This window comes from Saccopteryx bilineata, chromosome 4 (assembly GCF_036850765.1).
Source record: "Saccopteryx bilineata isolate mSacBil1 chromosome 4, mSacBil1_pri_phased_curated, whole genome shotgun sequence".
Classification (NCBI taxonomy): domain Eukaryota; kingdom Metazoa; phylum Chordata; class Mammalia; order Chiroptera; family Emballonuridae; genus Saccopteryx; species Saccopteryx bilineata.
Genome location: NC_089493.1, coordinates 204,433,623 through 204,457,698, shown reverse-complemented (window position 1 = coordinate 204,457,698; position 24,076 = coordinate 204,433,623). Strand labels below are relative to the sequence as shown.

Genomic DNA, 24,076 nt, shown 5'->3' with positions numbered 1-24,076 from the left:
AAACTTAGAGTTCATACTCTGTTACAGAAAAACAAGGGCTTGCCCTTGGGGTCCTTGGACATCAAAAGGGACCCTCCTTCGCACCAGTTGCCTATCTCTCTAAACAGCTAGACCCCACTTGCAAGGGATGGGCACCCTGCCTCAGAGCTCTGGCAGCCGCTGCCCTGCTAGCCCTCGAGAGCAAAAAGCTTTCACTAGGACAAAAGGTCATCATCAGATCTCCTCACAACCTACAGGACCTGGTTACTCATAAGGCCTTAGCCCATTTATCACCCTCTCGATTACAAGTTCATATTATCTTTCTTGAAAATCCTGAGTTTTCCTTCTAGCCCTGTTCTAGCCTAAATCCAGCCACACTTCTTCCTACCTCCTCTTTACCTCCAGCCCACTGTTGTATTGAAACTCTCACACGTTTCACTACCCTTTCTTCACCTCTTTTCTACACCCCTTTCCTCTCCAGACCTCACTCTCTTCATTGACGGGAGCGCACTTAAGATCAGACAACAGTTCACTCAGGCAGGCTATGCAATCATCACCAACCAACACCTCATCCTCGAGGCTCAGCCCCTACCACAAGGTACTACCTCTCAACAGGCTGAGCTTATAGCTCTTATAAGAGCACTAACTCTCAGCTCTGGCAAAATGGCTAATATTTACACAGATTCAAAATATTGCTATCATATTCTTCACTCAGCTGCAGCCATTTGGAGAGTGCGCAGATCCCTTACTACCAAAGGCAATCCCCTCCAAAACCACAATTACATACAAAGTCTTTTAAATGCAGCCCTACTTCCCAAGCAAGCAGCCATTATTCATTGCAAGGGACATCAAAGAAGCATCTCTCCTATATCTACTGGAAATAATTTAGCTGATCAGGTAGCCAAGGAAGTTGCAACCCAGCCTCCTGACTCACAAATTTACTTCCTTACCTCACTTACTCCACAATATTCCACTAAGGAGAAAACTATCTACTCCTCTCTCCCACAAAAGGAGGAATGGTTTCTCAAGGATGGTAAACTCCTTCTTCCGCAATCCCAGACTGAGACCATCTTGCAGTCCATACACGAGTCTTTCCACCTAGGCTACCAACCTCTTCTAATCTACATCTCCTCCTTCCTTACAGGTAATAGTATTTCTACAATTCTTAAATGCATAACCTCATCTTGCCATATCTGTACCTCTTGCTCCTCACAGGGAGGAATACACCCCAAATCTTTCCCCACCCACCAGGCTCGGGGACAACTACCAGCCCAAAATTGACAAATAGACTTTATGCATATGCCTAAATATAAGGGATTCAAATACCTCCTCACCATAGTAGATACCTTTTCGGGATGGACTGAGGCATTCCCCACAAAACGGGAAGATGCTGGCACTGTTGCCACCATCCTAACTGAACACGTTATTCCTCGATTTGGTCTCCCTTTTGTGCTTCAATCTGACAATGGCCCTGCCTTCATTTCTCACATCACCCAATCTCTCTCCTCCTACCTAGGACTCAAATGGCAGTTACACATTCCATACCATCCTCAGTCCTCAGGGAAGGTCAAACGAGCAAACCAGGTCCTCAAAAATCATCTCACAAAACATCCTAGAACTACACTTACCTTGGCCCCAGCTTCTTCCCTTAGCCCTCATGAGAATTCGAGCTATGCCCAGAAAACCCTTAAATTTAAGCCCCTTTGAAATTATGTATGGTAAGCCCTTTGTTCTGAACTTCAGTCCCCTTACACCCTCGGATCCTGCTATCGGGTCCTACTTTCCTGCTCTGGCCCACATGTGAGCCAACCTACATGCAGAGGTCAACAAGCTGTTACCCCAACCTTTTCCAACAACTAAGACACATTTTTCCCTCCTACCCAGAGACCAGGTATACAAGACCTGAAGAAAGACACCTCTCCAACCAGTTTGGACGGGACCCCACACAGTCATCCTGAGTACTCCAACAGCTGTAAAAATAGAGGGAGATACCCATTGGACTCACCTCTCTCACATCAAACCCTATATCAGCAAATCTCCTAAATCCTATCTTTCAATCCCTACAGGTCCCCTAACCCTAAAGCTCTCACGTATCCCTGAAGAACTAGGATAATGAATAGCATTCACCTCTTAATGCTTCTCAGTCTTTTCACCCCTCACATAGTAAGGGGACAAGATTGCTGGGTCTTCTTGGCCTAAGCCAGCCCACCTATCCCTATAGCCACTATAGAGGTGGCAAGGGTAAGGCCAGGGAGGACCGGGAGGAAAGCAGCCCGTTTATTCCTGCTTGTTCTCAACTGGTTTGAAAATTCTTCCTCTCCATAATAGGTTAGTTGTGGTGCAGTTGAGGGGAACCAGACCAGCACGTCTCATGAGGCTCATCCAGGAGACCATGCATCACCATGTCACTCTGTCCCCTTGGCACTCGTAGCAAGCAATTCACAATTATTACCTCGCAAGATTTTTCTACTTCCTCACTCAGGTGTTAATTGTTCTTGAGCTCAATTCCCTTGAGTAAAAAAAATATAGGATCTAGTCAGGCAGCTTTTATGGGAATTAAATGAGAACGATAGTCAAATGTCTCTCCTACTTCCCATGGCAACATTAATCAAACACATGGTCCGTTTTGTTTCTCTTCTTTTCTCTCATGCAAAAACCAAAATTGTTCACATTTATATGAGGTTACGTTATTTTCAAAGTACTTTTCCCCTATGTTATCTCTATTTAAATGCCCAGCAATCCTATATAACAGGTCAGGTATGCCTTGATACCTTCTATAAAGACATGTGTAACTGAGGAGTTTGGCTAACTTAAAAGCAAGGTTACACACCTACTGTAGTAAAATTAAAACTAGTACCCAAGTTGTTTAAGCCTGCTTAATCTATCATCAATACCATTTTTACCTGAACTTGTAAACAGAGATACAGTCAGTCCACCTATTCACAGTCAGGAACCTTTTCTCTTGCTCTCTATCCAGGGACGATGTCTGGAAGCAACTCTCTGTCCTAACTCAGTCTCAGGAAGTTACCTACCACAACATCTTGTCATGTTTATATCACACGCTCAACCTGGTGACTCTGCACTCAAGTTAGCAACCTCGGAGTTTAGAACCTGGGTCCTCAACATCCCAGGTCCACGCTCTATCCACTGCACCACCACTGGTCAGGTTCATTTAAGATGTTTTTAAAAGCTAAGCAGTAATATATCAAAACTGGATTACACCTGGCTTTGTATAAGGAAGGAAATAAAAGAAGGGCATTTTATACTCCTCTTCTATAATAAAAAGAGGTTACCTTCTGATTATAGACACAAAGGAGAACTATTATTCTCAAAAGCAAAAAGCCACACTGAAATCCTTATTGTTTCTTTTATATAATGACCATTTACATTAAAATGGGAGGAGGAAAACACATTCAGAAAGGAGAATTGGAATGTCAAGCAAACGAAATATCTCTTCCTGTTTGAGGAAAGTCACCAGAATTGAGTTCTAGTCTACAATGACTTTGATGAAGCATTTTGAATGCTTGAATGATGCACCTCCCATACAAAAATATTCTGCCTAAAACTAGAGAAGCAAATTATAAGAGTAGTAATCAAAATTGTATACAACCAGAACCAATAACATATGAACTATACACGAGAATATATACAACATCACTGCAATTAGGTAATAAGCCAAAAAAAATTGACAAGACATAAGGTAGTCACATAAGGCTGGTAGGATTACAGATGTAAAGTTTCTTTTCCCTCTAATATTCTAAGTTTTCTGTAATGGTTATATATTTTTAACCGCAATGCAGACTTTTTAAAAAAACAGAGAAGAGTGCATCTTAAAGGCAGTCTAAACCAAGCATACAGTTCTCATAAAAATAGTTTACAGTAGGGAAAGACATCTTTAAAAGTTCAAAGGACCTATTATTAATATATCAATAGCATAGTGTGGTGATGTTTTTTAATTTTTATTTCAAAAATTACTACACTGCTCTAGGGCAAATACCCAGGAATGGGATTGCCGGGTCATATGGTAACTATCTTTAACTTCGTAAGAAACTACAAAGTAACTTCTAGAGAGACTGTACAATTTTGCATCCCTACCAGCAGGCAGGAAGGGTTCTCATTACTCTGCATCCTGTTTGCAGAGTCAAAGTTTTCAACTTTGATGAAATTCATTTTATCAATTCTCTCTTTTATGGTTCATATTCATCATCACTTATATCTCTTAGAGTTTGTATTTGTGGTATCATTGCTAGTAACTCTAACTCTAGGTTACAAATATTTTTCTCTTATGTTTTCTTCTAGACGTTTTACACTTAGATCCATTTTGAGTTTATATATATAAGGTATGAGGGCTTTGGGTCAAGGTTCATTTTTCTGCATATGGACAGCCAATATGTTCTAATACCATTTGTTGTTTTCTACTGATTTGCTTTATGAAAGAGTAAATGGTTGTGTATTATGAACTTATTTCTGTATTCTCCATTCTCTTCCATTGCTTTACAAGTCTCTATCTCTTCCATAATACCATGCTACAATAGCTCTACAAAAATTTATAGTCAGGTAGTGTGATTCTACTATGTGTGGTCCCCCCCAAACTGATTTAGATTTAGCTATTTTAGGTTCCTTTGTCCTTACATATAAATTAAAACCAGCCCATTTAAATCTACAACAACAAAACCCTCTGCTGGTATTGATAGGCATAGAGTTAAATCTCTAGATCACTTTGTGATGAATTGATATTGTTACTATGTTGATGTTCCAATCCATGAACACAACATGCCAACCCATTTACTTATATCTTTAATTTTCTTCATCAATGCTTTGCTGTCAATATACAAATTCTGTACACTTTGTTAGATTTATATCTAAATATTTCATTTTGAAAAGAGCTATTATAAATATTATCATTTTTTAAAAGAGATTTTTATTTATTGATTTTAGAGAGAGGAGAGAGACAGAAGAAGGAGGGTTGAGAGCAGGAAGTATCAACTCATAGTTGTTGCTTCTTATATTTGCCTTGACTAGACAAGCCCAGGGTTTTGAACTGGCATCCTCAGCATTCCAGGTCAATGCTTTATCCACTGCGCCACCACAGGTCAGGCATAAATACTATCATTTTTAAAAGTAGATTCCATGTGACCCTGGCCAGTTGGCTCAGTGGTAGAGCGTCAGCCTAGCGTGCAGGAGTCCCGGGTTCGATTCCCGGCCAGGGCACACAGGAGAAGCTCCCATCTGCTTCTCCATCCTTCCCCCTCTCCTTCCTCTCTGTCTCTCTCTTCCCCTCCCACAGCCAAGGCTCCATTGGAGCAAAGTTGGCCCAGGCATTGAGGATGGCTCCATGGCCTCTGCCTCAGGCACTAGAATGGCTCTGGTTGCAACAGAGTAACGCCCCAGATGGGCAGAGCATCGCCCCCTGTGGGCATGCCGGGTGGATCCCGGTCGGGCACATGCGGGAGTCTGTCTGACTGCCTCCCCGTTTCCAACTTCAGAAAAATACAAAACAAAACAAAAAAAGTAGATTCCATGCAATTTTCAATATAAACAATGTTATCATCTGTGAATGGGGACTATTTTTTTCTTCTTTTCCAAACTATATATCTTTTATTTATTTTTCTCACCTTATTACAACTAGCTAAGATTTACTATATTATTATATGTTGAATAGCAGTGGGAAGCATAAACATCCTTGTCCCCTTTACCTATTTTATGGGGCAAGCATTCAGTCTTTCATCACTAAATAAGATAATGGTTTTAGGGTTTTTGTAGATGCCCTTTAAGTTAAGGAAGTTTCTTTCTCTTCCTAGTTTGCTGAGTGTTTTTAGCACACCTGATGTTATAGTTTGCCTAATGCTTTTAGCAATCTATTGATATGTTGATCATGATTTTATTTTTCAGACCAGGATTTATCAACCTCAGCACTTTTGACATTATAAGCTAGGAAATGTTTTGCCACTAGGGTGGATGGTCCTGGGTAACATATAATATTTAACATAATCTCTGGCCCTATTTACTAGATGCTAGTAACACCCTCTGTAATTGTGACAACCAAAAATGTCTCCAGATACTAAGTGTCCTTTGGTGTGGGGCACCATCACCCTTAGTTACCACTGCTTTAGACCTTCAATATGATAGATTATACTGATTGCTGTTCACATACTGAGTAAAAGAAGATAAACCCCATTTGGTCACGGTTGTTAAATTTTAAAAAGTTTTTTTTTTCTTTTCAATATTTTAATATATATATCTATCTTTTTGTATTTTTCTGAAGTTAGAAGTGGGGAGGCAGTCAGACAGACTTCTGCATGCGCCTAACCAGGATCCACCGGTATGCCCACCAGGGGGCGATGCTCGGCCCATCAGGGGCACGTTGCTCCACTGAAATCAGAGCCATTCTAGCGCCTGAGGCAGAGACCATGGAGCCATCATCAGTGCCTGGGTCAACTGTTCCAGTAGAGCAGGGGTTGGGAACCTTTTTGGCTGAGAGAGCCATGAACACCACATATTTTAAAATGTTATTCTGTGAGAGCCATACAACGACCCATGTACGTTACGCATTATCCAATAAAAATTTGGTGTTGTCCCGGAGGACAGCTGTGATTGGCTCCAGCCACCCGCAACCCATAAACATGAGTGGTAGGAAATGAATGAGAATGTTTTCTATTTTTAACATTTTTTTTTATTAAAGATTTGTCTGCAAGCCAGAAGCAGCCATCAAAGAGCCACATCTGGCTCGCGAGCCATAGGTTCCCGACCCCTGCAGTAAAGCCTTGGCTGCGGGAGGGGAAGAGAGAGACAGAGAGAAAGGAGAGGGGGAAGGGTGGAGAAGCAGATGGGCACTTCTCCTATGTGCCCTGACCGGGAATCAAACCCAGGACTTCCACACGCTGAGCCAAATGGCCAGGGTTCTTTTCAATATTTTGTTGAGAATTTTTGCATCTATCTATGTAGAATGCTGGTCTGTAGTTTTCATTCCTTCCTTCCTCCCTCCCTCCCTCATTCCCTCTTTTTCTCTCTTCCTCCCTTCCCTTTCCTTTTCTCTCTCTCTCACTTTTTCTTTCTTTGTACTGTTTTTGTGTAGTTTTGGATTTAGGGCATTATTGGTCTCATTTAATATAAATTGGAAGTGTTCCTCTACTATTTTTTGGAAGAAATTGTGTAGAAGTGAATTACTATTCAAATGTTTGGTAAAATTTGTCAGTGAATTCATTTAGGCCTAGAGAAATCTTTTTTGGAAGATTTTACACTACAAATCCAGTATCTTGAATAGTTATAAAAATATTCAGGTTATTTATTTCATCTTGTATGAATTGTGATAGTTTGTGTTTCAGAATTTGTTCCACTTCACCTTTGTTAAATTTGTAAGCAAAGAGCTGTTTGTAGTTTTCCCTTATTATCCTTTTGATGCCTGCAAGTTCTATAGTATAGCTCATCTTAATACAATATATTTTTAAATGCAAAGTATTTTCATATGTATTTGAAATGTACATAAAACAACACGAGATAAAGAATGGTGGCAGAGTAATAGAGTATATATCATTTTCAAAATTCCTTAATCATATTATACCATTTTATACTATTTTTCTTTTTTTTTCTTTTTTTAAAATTTTCTGAAGCTGGAAATGGGGAGGCAGTCAGACAGACTCCCACATGCGCCCGACTGAGATCCACCCGGCACACCCACCAGGGGGCGATGCTCTGCCCATCCGGGGCGTCGCTCTGTCGTGACCAGAGCCACTCTAGCGCCTGGGGCAGAGGCCAAGGAGTCATCCCCAGCGCCCAGGCCATCTTTTTGCTCCAATGGAGCCTTGGCTGCGGGAGGGGAAGAGAGAGACAGAGAGGAAGGAGGAGGGGTGGATAAGCAGATGGGCGCGTCTCCTGTGTGCCCTGGCCGGGAATCGAACCCGGGACTCCCGCATGCCAGGTTGACGCTCTATCACTGAGCCAACCGACCAGGGCCTTATACTATTTTTCTAAAAAGAATGAGGATGGGAAGAGACAATATATATAGTTTACTCAAACTTTCTAAGCTAATACTACTTACTACCTGCTTAGGCAGTAAGAGGAACAGGAAAGATGGGACAGAATAAACTTGGTGACTGAATCTATGAGTTTAAAAAGTAGAAATGAGCATCAATCTCAGATATCTCTGCCAGCATCTATGCACAAAATCACTCACATCAACATTAAAACAAAAAGGTTATTGTTGACTAAAATAAACCTTAAAAGAATGAAAGCACTTTAAAATTAAATACTAAATGTTAACTATAATTCTATCTGAAGCATGTAGTTAAATCTAAGAAACAAATATCATTTACTTTACTCAACAAATAGAAATCATGAATAATTATTGACAGTTTTTATCATAGCTGTAAAATTTCACACTGTATAGAAGTAAAACATCTGATTAAGCACCTTAACACATTCTATACCGTATAAAACACCAAAAGAGGACTAAAGATTTGAAGATTAAAATATAAAGCTCAAAACCTATTTAGTGGAAGAATGCCCTTTAATAATAACAAAAATAAAACATAAAGCACCCAGAGGTGAACTAAACAAGAAATGCATAGAAACCAGATTAAAAAACAAAAACCCTACAAAACTTTCCTGAAGAGACAAACCTGAATAAATGACAAGGTAGACCAATCACACAAATTTTTTCCCAAATTATCCTATAACATTTGTCTTTTTAACAATAAGAAGAGTAAACAAAGCAATTACTCTTCTCCATGAAGAAGAAAACCTTTTTCAAATTCTAAAACACTGTAGTTTTGGTCAAAATTACATTCATTTGGAAAGAATTCTAATTTTTAAAAAAGGTTATAATACTATTTTAGGGAAGAATAATTGAGTGTAACCAAGATATTTTGCAAACTAATGACAAGGGCTGATAATGAAATAGGTAATATATTTCATTATAAAGTTACAATTACAACATAAGAACAGACAAGGTAACAATATTATCAACAGAAAAGTGAGTCTAGGAAGAAATCCAAGTACAGGAGGTCCTTGGGTTACAACATAGTTCCATTCCTACAATAGTGTTGTAACCAAATTTTGGTGTAAGTAAAAACACACCCTAGCCTAACACAAACAGAACACTTGCGCTTTTAACAGTCCAAAATGTGTAGATTAGCGTGCTGGGGGACACCACCTCCCTCACTCATATGCAGTGTTACTGTGTATTCTTCTGCCACATGCAACCACACTAGTTCACTCACGTAGTCTGTCAGTAGGACATGCACAGCGTAAGCCGAAACACGTCTCAATTTTTTAAGTTTTTATGGGAGTGAGTGTTGTAAATTCGAAACGTTTGTCAAGACTGTTGTAACCCGAGGACCCGTATATAAAAGGATTTTTAGTAGAGCTTTAACTATTTGAAGGAACACAGACACTTACTTTAGAATATACAACATGTTAAATAGCAATTTAAAGATTTTTTTAAAAAGTCATTCTTAAAAACTGATGGTTTTTACAAATAAAATTTGTGTAACAAAAGATGTTAAAAGAAAAACTAGGAGTAAATATTTGCAACAGATGTCAAAAAGTTAAAATACAACTATAATATAAATATAATAAAAATATCAATGAATATATGGAGCTCTTATAGATCAACACAAAAAAATACCATAAAAATAGGCAAAAAATGTTAACAAAGAAAAAATGCAAATACTAAGTATTACATGAAAACAAAAGAGCTCAACTCTCAATAACCAAAGAAACGTAAAATTAAAAAACACGATACCTATCTAATTGTTGGTTTTATTTTTTAAATAAATGAAAATGCCAAAGGATGCTAAGGAATCAAGGAAAGTTAACATTTAGCATTGGCATTTTGAAGGAATAAATTGTTTTAAATGAAACTTTTAAGAAAATGTGGATTTGCTGAAAGAATAACCTGAGTGCTAACCTATATTAATGCCAGGTAAAGAGATAAAACAGATGATTAAAATAATGCTTAGCAGTCATTTTTGAACTGCATATTAAGGAGCCACTGAAGGATTTCTATGGCCATTTTTGGAAGGGAGTTGAAAAAAACAAACCTTCACAGACCTTGCCCTTGGCTTGTCCTGATTTGTACCCTTTATAAACTCTTAAGTATGTGCTTTACCAAGTTTTATGAGTCACTCTAGTGAATTACTAAACCTAAAAGGGCTGTGGGATCCTCCAAATTTATAGCCAGTTGGTTATAAATGCAGATGGCCTGAGGACCCCACCAAATTAGTAAGTAGTTATCTGAGGTGAGAATAGTCTTGTTGGAGGATGTGCTTTTAAACCATGGGGTTTGTTAACTGTGAATGGTGTCAAAATTGAATCATACTATAATAATCCCCATTACTATTATTCTTTTTATAGGGGGATATGTAAACACATATACCTAGAAAAAGTTTAAAGGATATAAGTTTGTTAAAGTGATCTTCCCTAACTGCTAGGATTATGAATGGTCTTTATATACTTTTCAATAAAGTTATTGTGAACATAAAATACTTAAACTACTCATTCTCAAAAATAAATAAGGATGATTTTACTGGGAAACTCACCTTTTTGAGCTTTAGCTGTTATTTCAAAATATTTGACAGTAAGATCTTGAATAGACAGCACAGCCATGTGAGCTTTCCGTTGCCAATCAGCATCTTCTTTTTGTAGACTTTCAATTCTACGGGGACCCAGATAATCATTCTCCATGGAAATCTCAAGAGAAAAAAAGAAAAATTAAAAAATTAATTTATTTTATTCATTTCTTAAACATTTATTGAATATTTACATATCAGGCATTGTGCTTGGTGCTAAAATAAAGAATACCAGTTTTTTCCTGATCCAGAGTACAAAGAATTCACAAAACAAGTAAATTAACAATGTTGACGATACTGACATAAAACTTTGTTCCCTCTTCATCCTTATCTATCTTCTTTTTCATCCTTTCTTCCTCCATATACAAAAAAAAGATGTGCAGAAAAATACTATAATTCATTATTTTGGGGTGCTGAGATAATGAAAAGTTTATTTCCTTCTTTGTGATAATTACATTTTCATGTTAAGAGTTATTTTTTTTACTTAAAAATCTTTTTTTTTTTTTTTTTTTACTGATTTTGGAGGGGAGGAGGGAGAAAGAAAGAGAGACACCCATTTGGCACACCATGCATTCACTGGTTGCTTCCTGTGTGTACCCAAAACAGAGACCAAACGTGCAACCTTGGCGCATCAGGTCAATGTTCCAACCAACTGAACTACCGTGCCAGGGCAGTTTAAGAATTACTTGTGCCAATAAAATACTTATTTAATAACTAGTAAATAATAAATAAAATAAAAACTCAGGTTTTAAGACTGAAGAATTCTGGATAAAAATAACAGAAAATTTAGCTTTGTATTATTTACAAGAGTCACAATTAAAACAAAAGCACTAAGGAAAGTTGAAAATCAAATGACAGAAATACACAAGGTGAATGCTAAAATAAATTCACTAAAGCAACAATTTAAAAGTATATAAAATCACTACAGAGATAGTTGTAACATGAAAGAAAAGTACAATTCAGCAAGAACAGCAATGGACTCCATAGACTCCACCCTGCTTTATCAGGTATCGAGAAAAGACTGTTTTAAGTGAAATGAGAAGTTATTAATACCATATTAGGAATATGAAAAAAATACAGAAAAATGTTAATACAATCCTGGCACATATCAAGTGTTATAAGCAACTAAAATATTTATAATGAGTTTCAAAAATAAAAATCAGGGCCCTGGCCAGTTAGCTCAGTGGTAGAGCATCGGCCTGGCGTGCGGGAGTCCCAGGTTCGATTCCTGGCCAGGGCACACAGGAGAAGCACCCATTCTCTACCCCTACCCCTCTCCTTCCTCTCTGTCTCCCTCTTCCCCCTCCTGCAGCCAAGGCTCCATTGGAGCAAGGTTTGCCCGGGCACTGAGGATGGCTCTGTGGCCTCTGCCTCAGACGCTAGAATGGCTCTGGTTGAAGCAGAGCCATACCCCAGAGGGGCCGAGTATTGCCCCCTGGTGGGCATGCCGGGTGGATCCTGGTCAGGCGCATGCGGGAGTCTGTCTGACTGCCTCCCCTTTTCTAACTTCAGAAAAATACAAAAAGAAAGAAAAAAAAAAGAAAGAAATCAGGTAGGCAATTCTCTAAATGGTGTAATAAATAAAAATTAAAAGTCTAAAACCAAAGTAAAATTTTAATCACTTGGAAATGTAACACCCAAAGGAAGGTAACATTTATTGTTAGCAACAATATACTTGTTCCTAAGCAAACGAAGGGTCTTCTAAATAGAGGAAAATGTATACAAAACAACACTCAGTACAGTACCCAGCACACAGGGAACAATTTATTAGCAGTGTTAAAACAATGCCAGGCAGAGGAAGAGGACAAGAATAACGCCAAAGTTACTGGGAATACATATGTATATGAAATTGCCATTTCCATAAAAGTAAACAGTAGAGGAATAGCTCATTTCAAAAAAGAGAAGGTCCAGGATTTCATTTTGCATGTTAAGTTTGACTTTGCAAAAGTCATGGCCAGAATATAAATCTGGGGTCACCCTGACACACAGAAAGCATTTAAAGCCATGAGAGCAAAGGAAATCATCTAAGGAAGTCATGAGAAAAAGACTCATGACTAAGCCCTACGTAATTCCAGCACTCAGCTTGAGTGAAAAAGAGCCTACAGAAACTGAGCCAGAGGTAGGGGATATACCAGAAAAGGTATGGAATCATGTTTAAGGAGCAGGATTCAAATGAGGAAAAACCAACCCTGTCAAACACCCTGCCAAGTAGGAAGACAACTAGTATCCATGGGCCTAAGAGCATAAAAATCACTGAACTTAGCAATAATAGTTCTGGAAAATAAGCGAAATCCCTTTGCACATTAACTTACATCACATCATCAGATCTCAGCTGAATTACTGGTTCACTTCCATACACATTTTTAATCAGGAGAGAAATGTAGACACGTGTAAACATAAAAACCCTTTTGAGAGATGTGCGAATGAATCAAGGTGAAATTAGAAAAGGATAAGGCTTAAGGGTAGGCCCTTTGCTTTTTGTTTTATTTTAATGGCAGATCATGGAGCAGGTTGAGTGGTGAAAAGAAATATCCAGCAGAGAGAACCCACAGATGCAGGAAAGAGATGGGGCTATTGGGAGAGAGTAGGAAGGTTCTTGAAAGATAAGAAGGGACTGGGTCAGAGTACCAGTGCACAGATTAGCTCTTGGTAAATGGAGACACAGTTCTTCTATAGCACAAAGAAAGGCAGATTTTGGGTTTGATAAAGGAAGAATTAGGGGAACTCCTGTTTGAAGATTTCTGCTTTCCCTTGAGAAGAGCCCAGATAATAAATTGGTGCAGAAGAAGGGAGGAGAAAAGACACAAAATAGCTGTTTTTAGATAGTAGGATGACAAACCACTTAGAAAGACACACTGAGTAAATATTAAGAATGAAACTAACCAGCTTAGTGTGGTAATGGTGAAAGACATATTCATATAAGGCTAGTGGAACTACAAATTGATTAAAACATTTTCTGGGAAGTATTTTTTGATACCATACTTTTTGAAGGTATTTAAGATGATACTTTTAAAGATTACTAACTAAAGATGTTTACTGCAATGTTATTTAAAATGAAAAAAACTGGATCCCAGATATCTAATAATAGAGACGTTTATGTATAATATACCCCAAAAATTCTATGCAAAAATGTTTATAAAGTTAATAACAGAAAAATGTTTACACTAGTACTTAGTGAACACAGGTAAAAATCATAAATATAATTTCAATGACATAAAAGAATGTCCAGGAAAAAAAGACAAAATACATAAAGTATATTATTATTGATGTCATCTCTAGTAGTGAATTATGGGTAACATTTTTCTTCCTATTTAAAATCTAGACTTCCAAATCATATATATCTTTTATAAGCACGAACAAGAAAAAATGCTTTTATCTCCTCTTGATTTCACAAACCATATACCACCAAAACAGCTGAAGACACATTATCCCAGAGGTTTCCTGTTTCTAGTCAAGCAAACAATGAGCTCATGTTTTCATATATGCTGCCCAAGAAAAGACAAAATTATGAGATTTAGCTCTTTTTGCCAGAGTATGGGAGGAGGGAGAGGAAGTAGAGTTATGATCAGATCCTAAATGTCTTCCTTATTAATAGTGAAGCAGAACTATGTAAACTCCACTCTGAGACTCTAAAAAATAGTGAAAGCAAATAAAGTTAAGCTAGTAGCAGCAACCTGGATTCATGATATCCAATTCTCTACTCCTCTGGAATGGATATGTATGTATTTTTTAATTATCAGAAGATGATTAGTGTATCTCTAGTTTCATATTACAGGAGTCAAAATTAAATGATGCTACTGGATATGGTTGATTTTTTTTCCCTTTTAGATTTTCCCATGGCTAATAATTGGAAATCATCTCAACTATATAATTTGAATAAAGAGACTACTGTTTTAGGTGCTTTGGAGGAAATATATGAGTAAGATGCATATTTTCCCAAGAAACTTATACTTTAATGGGGGGGGGCAGAGAGACTATGATGAAGAAATCTGTCTTGAAATTAGGAGAACTATTGACTATGCTGTGAAACCTTTGACAAATCACTTAACATTCTATTATTCATTCTAAATGCTCATGTACAGTATCTGCTCAGTGCCAGTATTATATGAGACACTAGAGAGCAAGATATTCAGCTTAGTGGAGGGCAAGGATATCCAAATAAGGAATTACAATAGAATATGAAAAATGTCATGATAGAGTATGCCTAAAATCCCACGAGGAGCACCATCTGTGGAGTTTGGGATGCAAAGTCTGGGCAGACTTTCTTTTTTAAAGCGAATAATAAGTGGAATTTTGGCCAGGTATTTTAGATTGTGACAGTGTCTCTGTATAAAAAGGAATAAAGCTATTTTAAGACCTTTAAGAAAAATGAAAGGTTTAGTGACAGAGAACTTAGTTGATTAGATTTGGACAACTTATTGAGATTCCTAACTGCAGAAGCTTTGGATTGAGGAACAGGATGTTGACAGATACATGTGGAGTACACGGGGAAAGAGAACCACCTTCTAAATGCATGCTGGAGGCAAGAATTAACCTGAGCAAAAGCCTAGAGGCAGGGTAAGTTCAATGCATAAGGGAGAGACAGCAGTCCAGCTGGTGGAGTTTAAGTAACACAGATAAAGGTAATGGGAGACAGGACTAGAAAAGGAGGTGTGGTCACTATAAGGAGGCCTTTAAATGTCTGCCTGAGGAGTTTGTACTTAATTTGACAGGCAACAGGAAACCCCACTGTAGGATTCTTAGTAGTATGTGGCATATTTAAATTACCACTTAGATTTAAGAATTCTAGAAGACTGGTTTGCAGTAGCAGAACCATCAAGGCTTGTGCTTTTTGTTGTGATTACTTCTAATTTTAAAACTCTCAAGTTAAAAAGCTCAAGATTAGAATTCACAAGTATGAATAGAAATTTAATGAACGGAATACTGAGCCACAGTTTTAAACTCTTACACAGCACAATATGAATAGAAGTCCTCGATGACATGACTAAACTTTGTACCCTTTAAAAAACTTGTATGTTTATTATATTTAAGACCTTAAGTTAGGTAACTAGGTTTTCCCTACTTTGAAACTCTGATGTGTGTAAATTCTTGCCTATCAGCTCCAAGTTCAATCTTCTGCCTTCTGATGCTAGTGTTCAAGCTCTGAAAACATTTAGGCTTTACCAGTAGGAAGGGTTGGAGGAGGAAAAGAGACTTGCTTCTTCCCATCTGCATCACTTGATTTTACTGTTAGCTGTTCTTATGAGCATCATCCCAGACCCACTTCTTCAACCTGGCATCTTCAGATCTTCTGGAAGCAATTAACAGAATCCACTCTGCAGTTTTTCCACCTTTGCAAAACCAGCTGTGTTGTGTGCCCTCCCACCCCCAAAGGCAAACCAGCAGCAGTCCATCAGTGCCCTATCCCCAGAGATCAGGGTCTCCCACCAGTATAGCTCAAACACAGCAGCAATAGATGAGCAATGCTTTCTTCCTCAAAGACCAGTTTCACCAGATCTGGGCCCGTCCTCTTCACTAAAAATTTAAGAATTACCATCCTTCCTTTGCACCCCCCAATCCTCAGACTGGTGGCTGTTTTGGCAATTGTTAACTCTGATATCTTCAGTTACAACTTGCCTTCTTAACAATCTGGCTAACAACTTTATAATTTATTAACAATTATTTTATTAAAATCCCTCTGTTGAAGTAACTGGTTTGATTATCCAGTCAGACCCCAACAGATACACTATGGAATAGAAATTTAATAAACAGAACAAGCAGTGTTCAAAATTAAAAAATCATAACTCAGATTACTAAGGCAAAAATTCTTTCCACTTACATAATTAATTAAACACTGTATAGAAAAATGAGAAAATTTGCATTATGGCTTTTTGAAGAGAAAAAGTAAAAAAAAAAAAATCCAGTGGTAATTATTTAAAGAGAACTTGTACTTTTTTCTTGGATTATTTTCATGGATAGTCAAGTCTACAGAGCACATATTGTGCTTATTTTTTGTACATATTATGCTTTTGTAATGCTGCTTTTTAACTGAGTTCTGAAACTTAGTAGCTAATGGTTTAGCCAACTGTTTAAAAATGTAATTACAGTTTACTGTACCTAAGACATTAAGCTAGGATGTATACTGAGATCTTTTCCTAACTTGGCAAATTTGAAGATGTATAGCATCGGTCATCTGGATCATGTGCTAAATACAATGACACCTCTGTTTTCAATTTCAGGGTTAGAAAACAGTGCCTGTTTTTAACATGGAAAAAAGTCTATGTTAGTTTAGGTAGCTAGGACAGTGAGACTAGTTTATAAGTTCAAATTTCTTGGCATGGAATTACTTATTATAAAGTACATCACTTGCTTGGATACTGGGTTTTACATAAGTAACAAGTACTATTTCTGTCTATTACTGGGAGAGCGAAAACAAAACAAAACAACCCCCCCCCCCCAAACTCCCAACTCCTATGTGAAACAAATGCCAAGATAAATTTGTGACTATATTGATGTAGCAGTATCCTTTAATGAAAATGTCCCAGGTAAGGAATCACCTGAAAGTGACTATTAATAGAAATGACATAATTAGCTTCAGCAGCATCTATTCATAAATTTTTTTTTCAAAATGAATATTAGAGAATAAAATAATGCATTTATTAAAAGGTGAGAATTATCTAAAGCAGGAGTTCCCAAACTACGGCCGCAGGCCGCATGTGGCCCCCTGAGGCCATTTATCCGCCCCCTCCCCCCCCACCCCCCCCACCCCCGCCGCAGGAAGGGGCACTTCTTTCATTGGTGGTCAGTGAGAGGAGCACTGTTATGTGGCGGCCCTCCAACGGTCTGAGGGACAGACAGTGAACTGGCCCCCTGTGTAAAAAGTTTGGGACCTCTGATCTAAAGGATAGGTAACACTTGCATTCCTAGAAGACAGAAAATGCAAATGAATTTTTAATATTGACCTTGTAATTCTTATTTCCAGTAGTTTTTAGAATCCTTAAGATTTTTTACAAGCATGACCATGTGATTTACATTTACAGCTTTACTTTGTCTTTTCCAATTTATATGCCTTTTTTTCCCCTTGCCTTATTGAACTGGCGAGTGTGACAATCTTGCCTTGTTCCCAATCTTCAGGGCAAAGAAGTCATGTATGTCACAGACTTTTCATACATTTGCTTACTCAGGTTAAAGAAGTTCTTCTCTCCTAGTTTGAGTTTTTATGATGAATACAGACTAAAATTTATCAAATAATTTCTGAAGCTATAAAATATTATTTTTTCTTTATTCTGATTACATAAGTTACATTATTTTTTAAATATTAAGCCAAACATATTATTTCTGAGATAAAAACTATTCACAGTATTATCATCCTTTTTATAGATTACTGGATTCTATTCTTAATATTATATTAAAGAATACTACATGTACATCATGAGGGATGTTTATCTGTAGTTCTCTTTTTTCTGTATATATCAACTGGTTTTGGTATCAAGATAATGCTGGCCTCAAACATAGGTTGGGAAGCACTGGACCACTGGTTTGTAGGGTATGCACACTCTGAATTATATAGTGCCACCACTACACATTAACGACCTTTTCTCTTATCAGAGCTTTGTTTTCTGAAAGAGTTTGTGCAGACTGGTATGATATCTTCCTTGAATGTTTGATAAATCCTCCAATGATGTCTTCTGGAATTGGGATTTTCTTTGATGGAAGTCTTTAAGTTATAAATTCAACTTTGCTAATATAGGGCTATCACAATTTTTCTATTACTCCTTGAACCCATTTTGATAGTTTGTATTTTTTTCAAAGGAAGGTTTTCATTTTGTCTAAGGTGCAGAATTTATTGGCATAAATTTATTCATATTCTCGTATTAGCCATTAAAATCTGTAGACTCTGTAGTGATAGTTATAATATTGATATGTGGTTCTCTCTTTAAAAAAATTTTTTTAGCTAGGTTTATAAAACAGTTTTTTTTAAAATTTTTTTTATTTATTTTATTTATTTTAATTTTTTTATTTATTCATTTTTAGAGAGGAGGGAGAGAGAGAAACAGAGAGAGAGAAGGGGGAAGAGCTGGAAGCATCAACTCCCATATGTGCCTTGACCAGGCAAGCCCAGGGTTTCGAACCGGCGACCTCAGCATTTCCAGGTCCACGCTTTATCCACTGCGCCACCACAGGTCAGGCCTAAAACAGTTTTTATTATTTTTTTTATTTTTTATTTTTTACAGACAGTGAGTCAGAGAGAGGGATAGAAAGGGACAGACAGGAACGGAGAGAGATGAGAAGCATCAATCATTAGTTTTTCGTTGGGCGTTATAATACCTTAGTTGATCATTGATTGCTTTCTCATATGTGCCTTGACCGCGGGCCTTCAGCAGACCGAGTAACCCCTTGCTGGAGACAGTGACCTTGGGTCCAAGCTGGTGAGCTTTTGCTCAAACCAGATGAGCCCGCGCTCAAGCTGGTGACCTCGGGGTCTCGAACCTGGGTCCTCTGCATCCCAGTCCAATGCTCTAACCCCTGCGCCACCACCTGGTCAGGCTATAAAAGTTTTTTAAAAGATAATCATATTTTGGCTTCATGATTTTTATTTATTATTAGTTTTCTTTTTCATTGATTCTCTAATTTTTTTTTTTTTACTTTTATTTAACCTTGGGTTTAACTTACTCTTCTTTATACCAGCTTCTTTTAAAAACAATTTTTTATACATTTCAGGGAGAGGGAAGTGAGAAGGAAGATGTGGGAGAAAGGAGGAGAGAGGGGACAGAGGAGGAGAGAGGGGATAGAGGAGGAGAGAGAGGAGTAGGATGAGAGATGGGAGGAGGAGGAGGAGGAGAGAGGGGAAGAGAGAAAGAGAGAAAGGGAGAGGAGGAGAGGGGGAGAGAGGAAGAGAGAGGAGAGGAGAGAGGAAGAGAGAGGAGAGGAGAGAGGAAGAGAGGAAGAGAGAGGAGGAGAGAGGAAGAGAGAGGGGAGGAGAGAGGAGGAGAGAGGAAGAGAGAGGGGAGGAGAGAAGAAGAGAGGGGAGGAGAGAGGAAGAGAGAGGGGAGGGGAGAGGAAGAGAGAGGGGAGGAGAGAAGAAGAGAGAGGGGAGGAGAGAGGAAGAGAGAGGGGAGGAGAGAGGGAAGGAGAGAGGAAGAGAGAGGGGAGGAGAGAGGGGAGGAGAGAGGAAGAGAGAGGGGAGGAGAGAGGAAGAGAGAGGGGAGGAGAGAGGAAGAGAGATGGGAGGAGAGAGGGGAGGAGAGAGGAAGAGAGAGGGGAGGAGAGAGGAAGAGAGAGAGGAGGAGAGAGGGGAGGAGAGAGGAAGAGAGAGGGGAGGAGAGAGGAAGAGAGAGGGGAGGGGAGAGGAAGAAAGGGGAGGAGAGAGGGAGAGGGGAGGAGAGAGGAAGAGAGAGGGGAGGAGAGGGAAAGAGGAGGAGAGAGGAGAGAAGGGGGAGAGGGGAGGAGAGGGGAGAGAAGAGAGAGGGGGAGAGAAGAGGATAGAGAGGAGGAGAGGAGGGGGAAAGAGGAGGAGAGAAGAGGACAGAGGAAGAGAGAGAGGAGGAGAGAGGGGAGGAGAGAGGAAGAGAGAGGGGAGGAGAGAGGAAGAGAGAGGGGAGGGGAGAGGAAGAAAGGGGAGGAGAGAGGGAGAGGGGAGGAGAGAGGAAGAGAGAGGGGAGGAGAGAGGAAGAAAGGGGAGGAGAGAGGGAGAGGGGAGGAGAGAGGAAGAGAGAGGGGAGGAGAGGGAAAGAGGAGGAGAGAGGAGAGAAGGGGGAGAGGGGAGGAGAGGGGAGAGAAGAGAGAGGGGGAGAGAAGAGGATAGAGAGGAGGAGAGGAGGGGGAAAGAGGAGGAGAGAAGAGGACAGAGGAAGAGAGAGAGGAGGAGAGGGGGAGAGAGAATGTTGGTCAAAAAAGTTTGTTAATACGGTATACATGTTTGCTCGATTATATAATAGTTTGTATTGGGCGTGGGGGACAGGCTGTAAGTAGGCAGGGCCATTATAACCTAAGGCTTAGTTTTAAGACTAAGCCTTTCCCACCCTTTTAATACTAAGATCTTTTCAAAACTAAGCTTTTCCCCACACCCTTGACTGTTGCATGATAGGGGGTGGTGCACTCTCATGAGGAATCCCTTTATGCCTCAGATAAGTGACTTTGTATCACACTTCCTTGTTTGTATATTAGATTAAAGGTTTTGATTCTATACTATAAAATGGGGCAGGAGAGCCCATGCTGGAGGAGAGCAGAGAAAGGTCACGTGGAGGAGAGGAGAAGCAGCCAAGATGGTGGAGTGCTGAAGGAGAAGCCAGTTTGTGCAGAGAGAAGGAGATGGGGAACAGAGGTGAATAAGGCTGGTGAGGTAGATAGAACCTTTGATTCTAGGAAACTGGGATAAGTCAGTGGCTTTGGGAGCCCTGAATGGAAAGGGAAGTGTTTTCCCACTGTGTGTATTTCTTGCCTGCCGAGTGCAAGCTAGGAGTAAAGCTAATGGCCCTCCACTTCTTGGCTCTGTTGTTTCATTATCGTCTGTCTGAATCAAATGCAAACCTGCACGGGCCAGGCGGCTGTGATGGTGGCTTCAGATACTGGCTTTGCAGAGGAAGAGAGAGGGGGAGGAAGGGAAGAAAAGAGGAGAGAGGACAACATGATAAAGGTCATCTATGACAGGCCCACAGCCAACATCATACTCAATGGGCAAAAGTTAAAAGGAGACTGACCACGTGGTGGCGAGTGGATAGAGCGTCAAAATGGGATGTGGAGGACCCAGGTTTGAGACCTCGAGGTCGCCAGCTTGAGTGCAGGCTCATCTGGTTTGAGCAAAGCTCACCAGTACCCAAGGTCGCTGGCTTGAGCAAGGGGTTAGGCGGTCTGCTGTAGCCCCACAGTCAAAACACATATGAGAGAGCAATCAATAAACAAATAAGCTGTGCAATGAAAAACTAATGATAGATGCTTCTCTTCTCTCTCCGTTCCTGTCTGTCTGTCCCTATCTATCCCCCTCTCTGACTCTCTCTCTGTAAAAAAAAAAAAAAAAAAGTTAAAAGCAATCCCCTTAAGATCAGGAACAAGGCAGGGGTGCCCTCTTTCACCACTCTTATTCAACATAGTCCTGGAAATCCTATCCACAGCAATGAGACAAGAAGAAGAAATGAAAGGCATCCAAATTGGAAAAGAAGTAGTAAAAGTATCATTATTTGCTGATATGATACTATACCTAGAAAACCCTAAAGTTGCAGTCAAAAAACTACTGGACCAGATAAATGAATTCAGCAAGGTAGCAGTATATAAAATTAATATTCAGAAATCAGAGGCATTTTTTTACATCAACAATGATCTGTCTGAAAGAGAAATTAAGGAAACAATCCCCTTCACTATTGCAACAAAAATATAAAATACCTAGGAGTAAATTTAAACAAGGAGATTAAAGACTTGTACTCGGAAAATTACAAAATATTGATAAAAGAAATCAAGAAAGATACAAACAAGTGGAAGCATATACTGTGCTCATGGCTAGGAAGAATAAACATCATTAAAATGTCCATATTACCCAAAGCAATTGATAAATTCAATGCAATTCCTATTAAAATAATAAGGACATGCTTCAAAGATATAGAACAAATATTTCAAAAATTCATATGGAACCAAAAAAGAACACAAATAGCCTCAGCAATCTTAAAAAAGAAGAATAAAGTGGGTGGTATCATACTTCCTGACATCAAGTTATACTACAAGGCCACTGTACTCAAAACAGCCTGGTACTGGCATAAGAATAGACATATAGATCAATGGAACAGAACAGAGAACCCAGAAATAAACCCAAAGCTCTATAGACAGCTGATATTTGACAAGGGTGGTGATAGCATACAATGGAGTAAAGACAGTCACTTTAACAAATGGTGTTGGGAAAATTGGACAGCTACCTGCAAAAAAATGAAACTAGACCACCAACTCACACCATTCACACAAATAAACTCAAAATGGATAAAAGACTTAAATGTAAGTCATGAAACCATAAGCATCCTAGAGGAAGACATAGGCAGTAAGCTCTCCGACATCTCTCACCAATACATTTGCCGATTTATCTCCACAGGCAAGTGAAATAAAAGACAGGATAAACAAATGGGACTATATCAAACTAAAAAGCTTTTGCACAGCTAAAGACAATAAGAACAGAATAAAAAGACAAACTACACAATGGGAGAATATATTCAACAATACGTCTGATAAGGGGTTAATAACCAAAATTTATAAAGAACTTGTAAAACTCAACACCAGGAAAGTAAAAAATCCAATCCAAAAATGGGCAAAAGAAATGAACAGACACTTCTCCAAAGAGGACATACAGATGGCCAACAGGCATATGAAAAAATGCTCAATATCACTAATCATTAGAGAAATGCAAATTAAAACCACAATGAGATATCACCTCACACCAGTCAGAATGGCGCTCATCAACAAAACAACACAGAATAAGTGCTGGCGAGGATGTGGAGAAAAGGGAACCCTCCTGCACTGCTGGTGGGAATGCAGACTGGTGCAGCCACTGTGGAAAACAGTATGGAGATTCCTCAAGAAATTAAAAATCAAACTGCCTTTTGACCCAGCTATCCCACTTTTAGGAATATATCCCCAAAACACCATAGCACAGTTTGAAAAGGAGAAATGCACCCCCATGTTTATGGCAGCATTGTTTAAAATAGTGAAGATCTGGAAACAGCCCAAGTGTCCGTCAGTGGATGAATGGATTAAAAAGCAGTGGTACATATACACAATGGAATACTACACGGTCGTGAAAAAGAAGGAAATCTTACTCTTTGTGACAACATGGATGGACCTGGAGTCTATTACGTTAAGTGAAATAAGCCAGGCAGAGAAAGAAAAATATTATATGACCTCATTCATCTGAGGAATCTGACGAACAATGTGAACTGAGAAGGGGAACAGAGACAGAGGTGGGATCAAAGGGTCCAGAAGGAAAGTGGACAGAGGGAAAGGGGATGATAGACTGATAGGATGGGATGAGAGCAGAAAAGCTAATCCTGGAGGGAAGGGGGGAGGGAATTACAGAGAGGGGGACAGGGGGGATGTACTGGGGTTCACAGGTGACATTAGAATCTACGTAAACACAATAAATTAATAAAAAAAAGAAAGGAGTGAGGAGGAGAAAAGAAGAAAGGGGAAGAGGGGGAGAGAGGAGCAGAAAGGGGTAGGAAGGCGAGAGAGGGGGAGGAGAAGAAGACAGGAAGAGAAAAGAAGAGAGAGGAGGAGAAAGAGAGGAGAGGGGGAGAGAGGAGTTGAGAGGGGGAGGGATGAGGAGAGGGGGGAGAGAGGGGGAGAGAGCAGGAGAGAGGACAATAGAGGAAGAGAGAGGAGGAGAGAAGGGGAGAGGGGGAGGAGGGGTTGAGAGGAAGAGGCAGAGAGAGGAGGAAGAAGAGTGGAGAGAGAGAGAGAAAGAACAAGAACCATCAATTCACAGTTGCTTCATATATGCCTTGACCAGGCAAGCCCATGGTTTTGAACTGGCAACCTCAGCATTACAGGTCGACATTTTATCCTCTGTATTGCCA

The 24,076-nt window shown here is 39.2% G+C and overlaps 1 protein-coding gene across 1 annotated transcript in view; it reads right to left on the bottom strand.

Annotated features, from left to right (window-relative positions):
* Positions 1–24,076, bottom strand: part of JMY (junction mediating and regulatory protein, p53 cofactor) — a 94,976-nt gene that overhangs the window by 39,070 nt on the left and 31,830 nt on the right. The window contains exon 3 of the mRNA XM_066273633.1: positions 10,518–10,668. Coding sequence (XP_066129730.1) covers positions 10,518–10,668 — 151 coding nt within the window. The remainder of the gene's footprint in view (positions 1–10,517; positions 10,669–24,076) is intronic.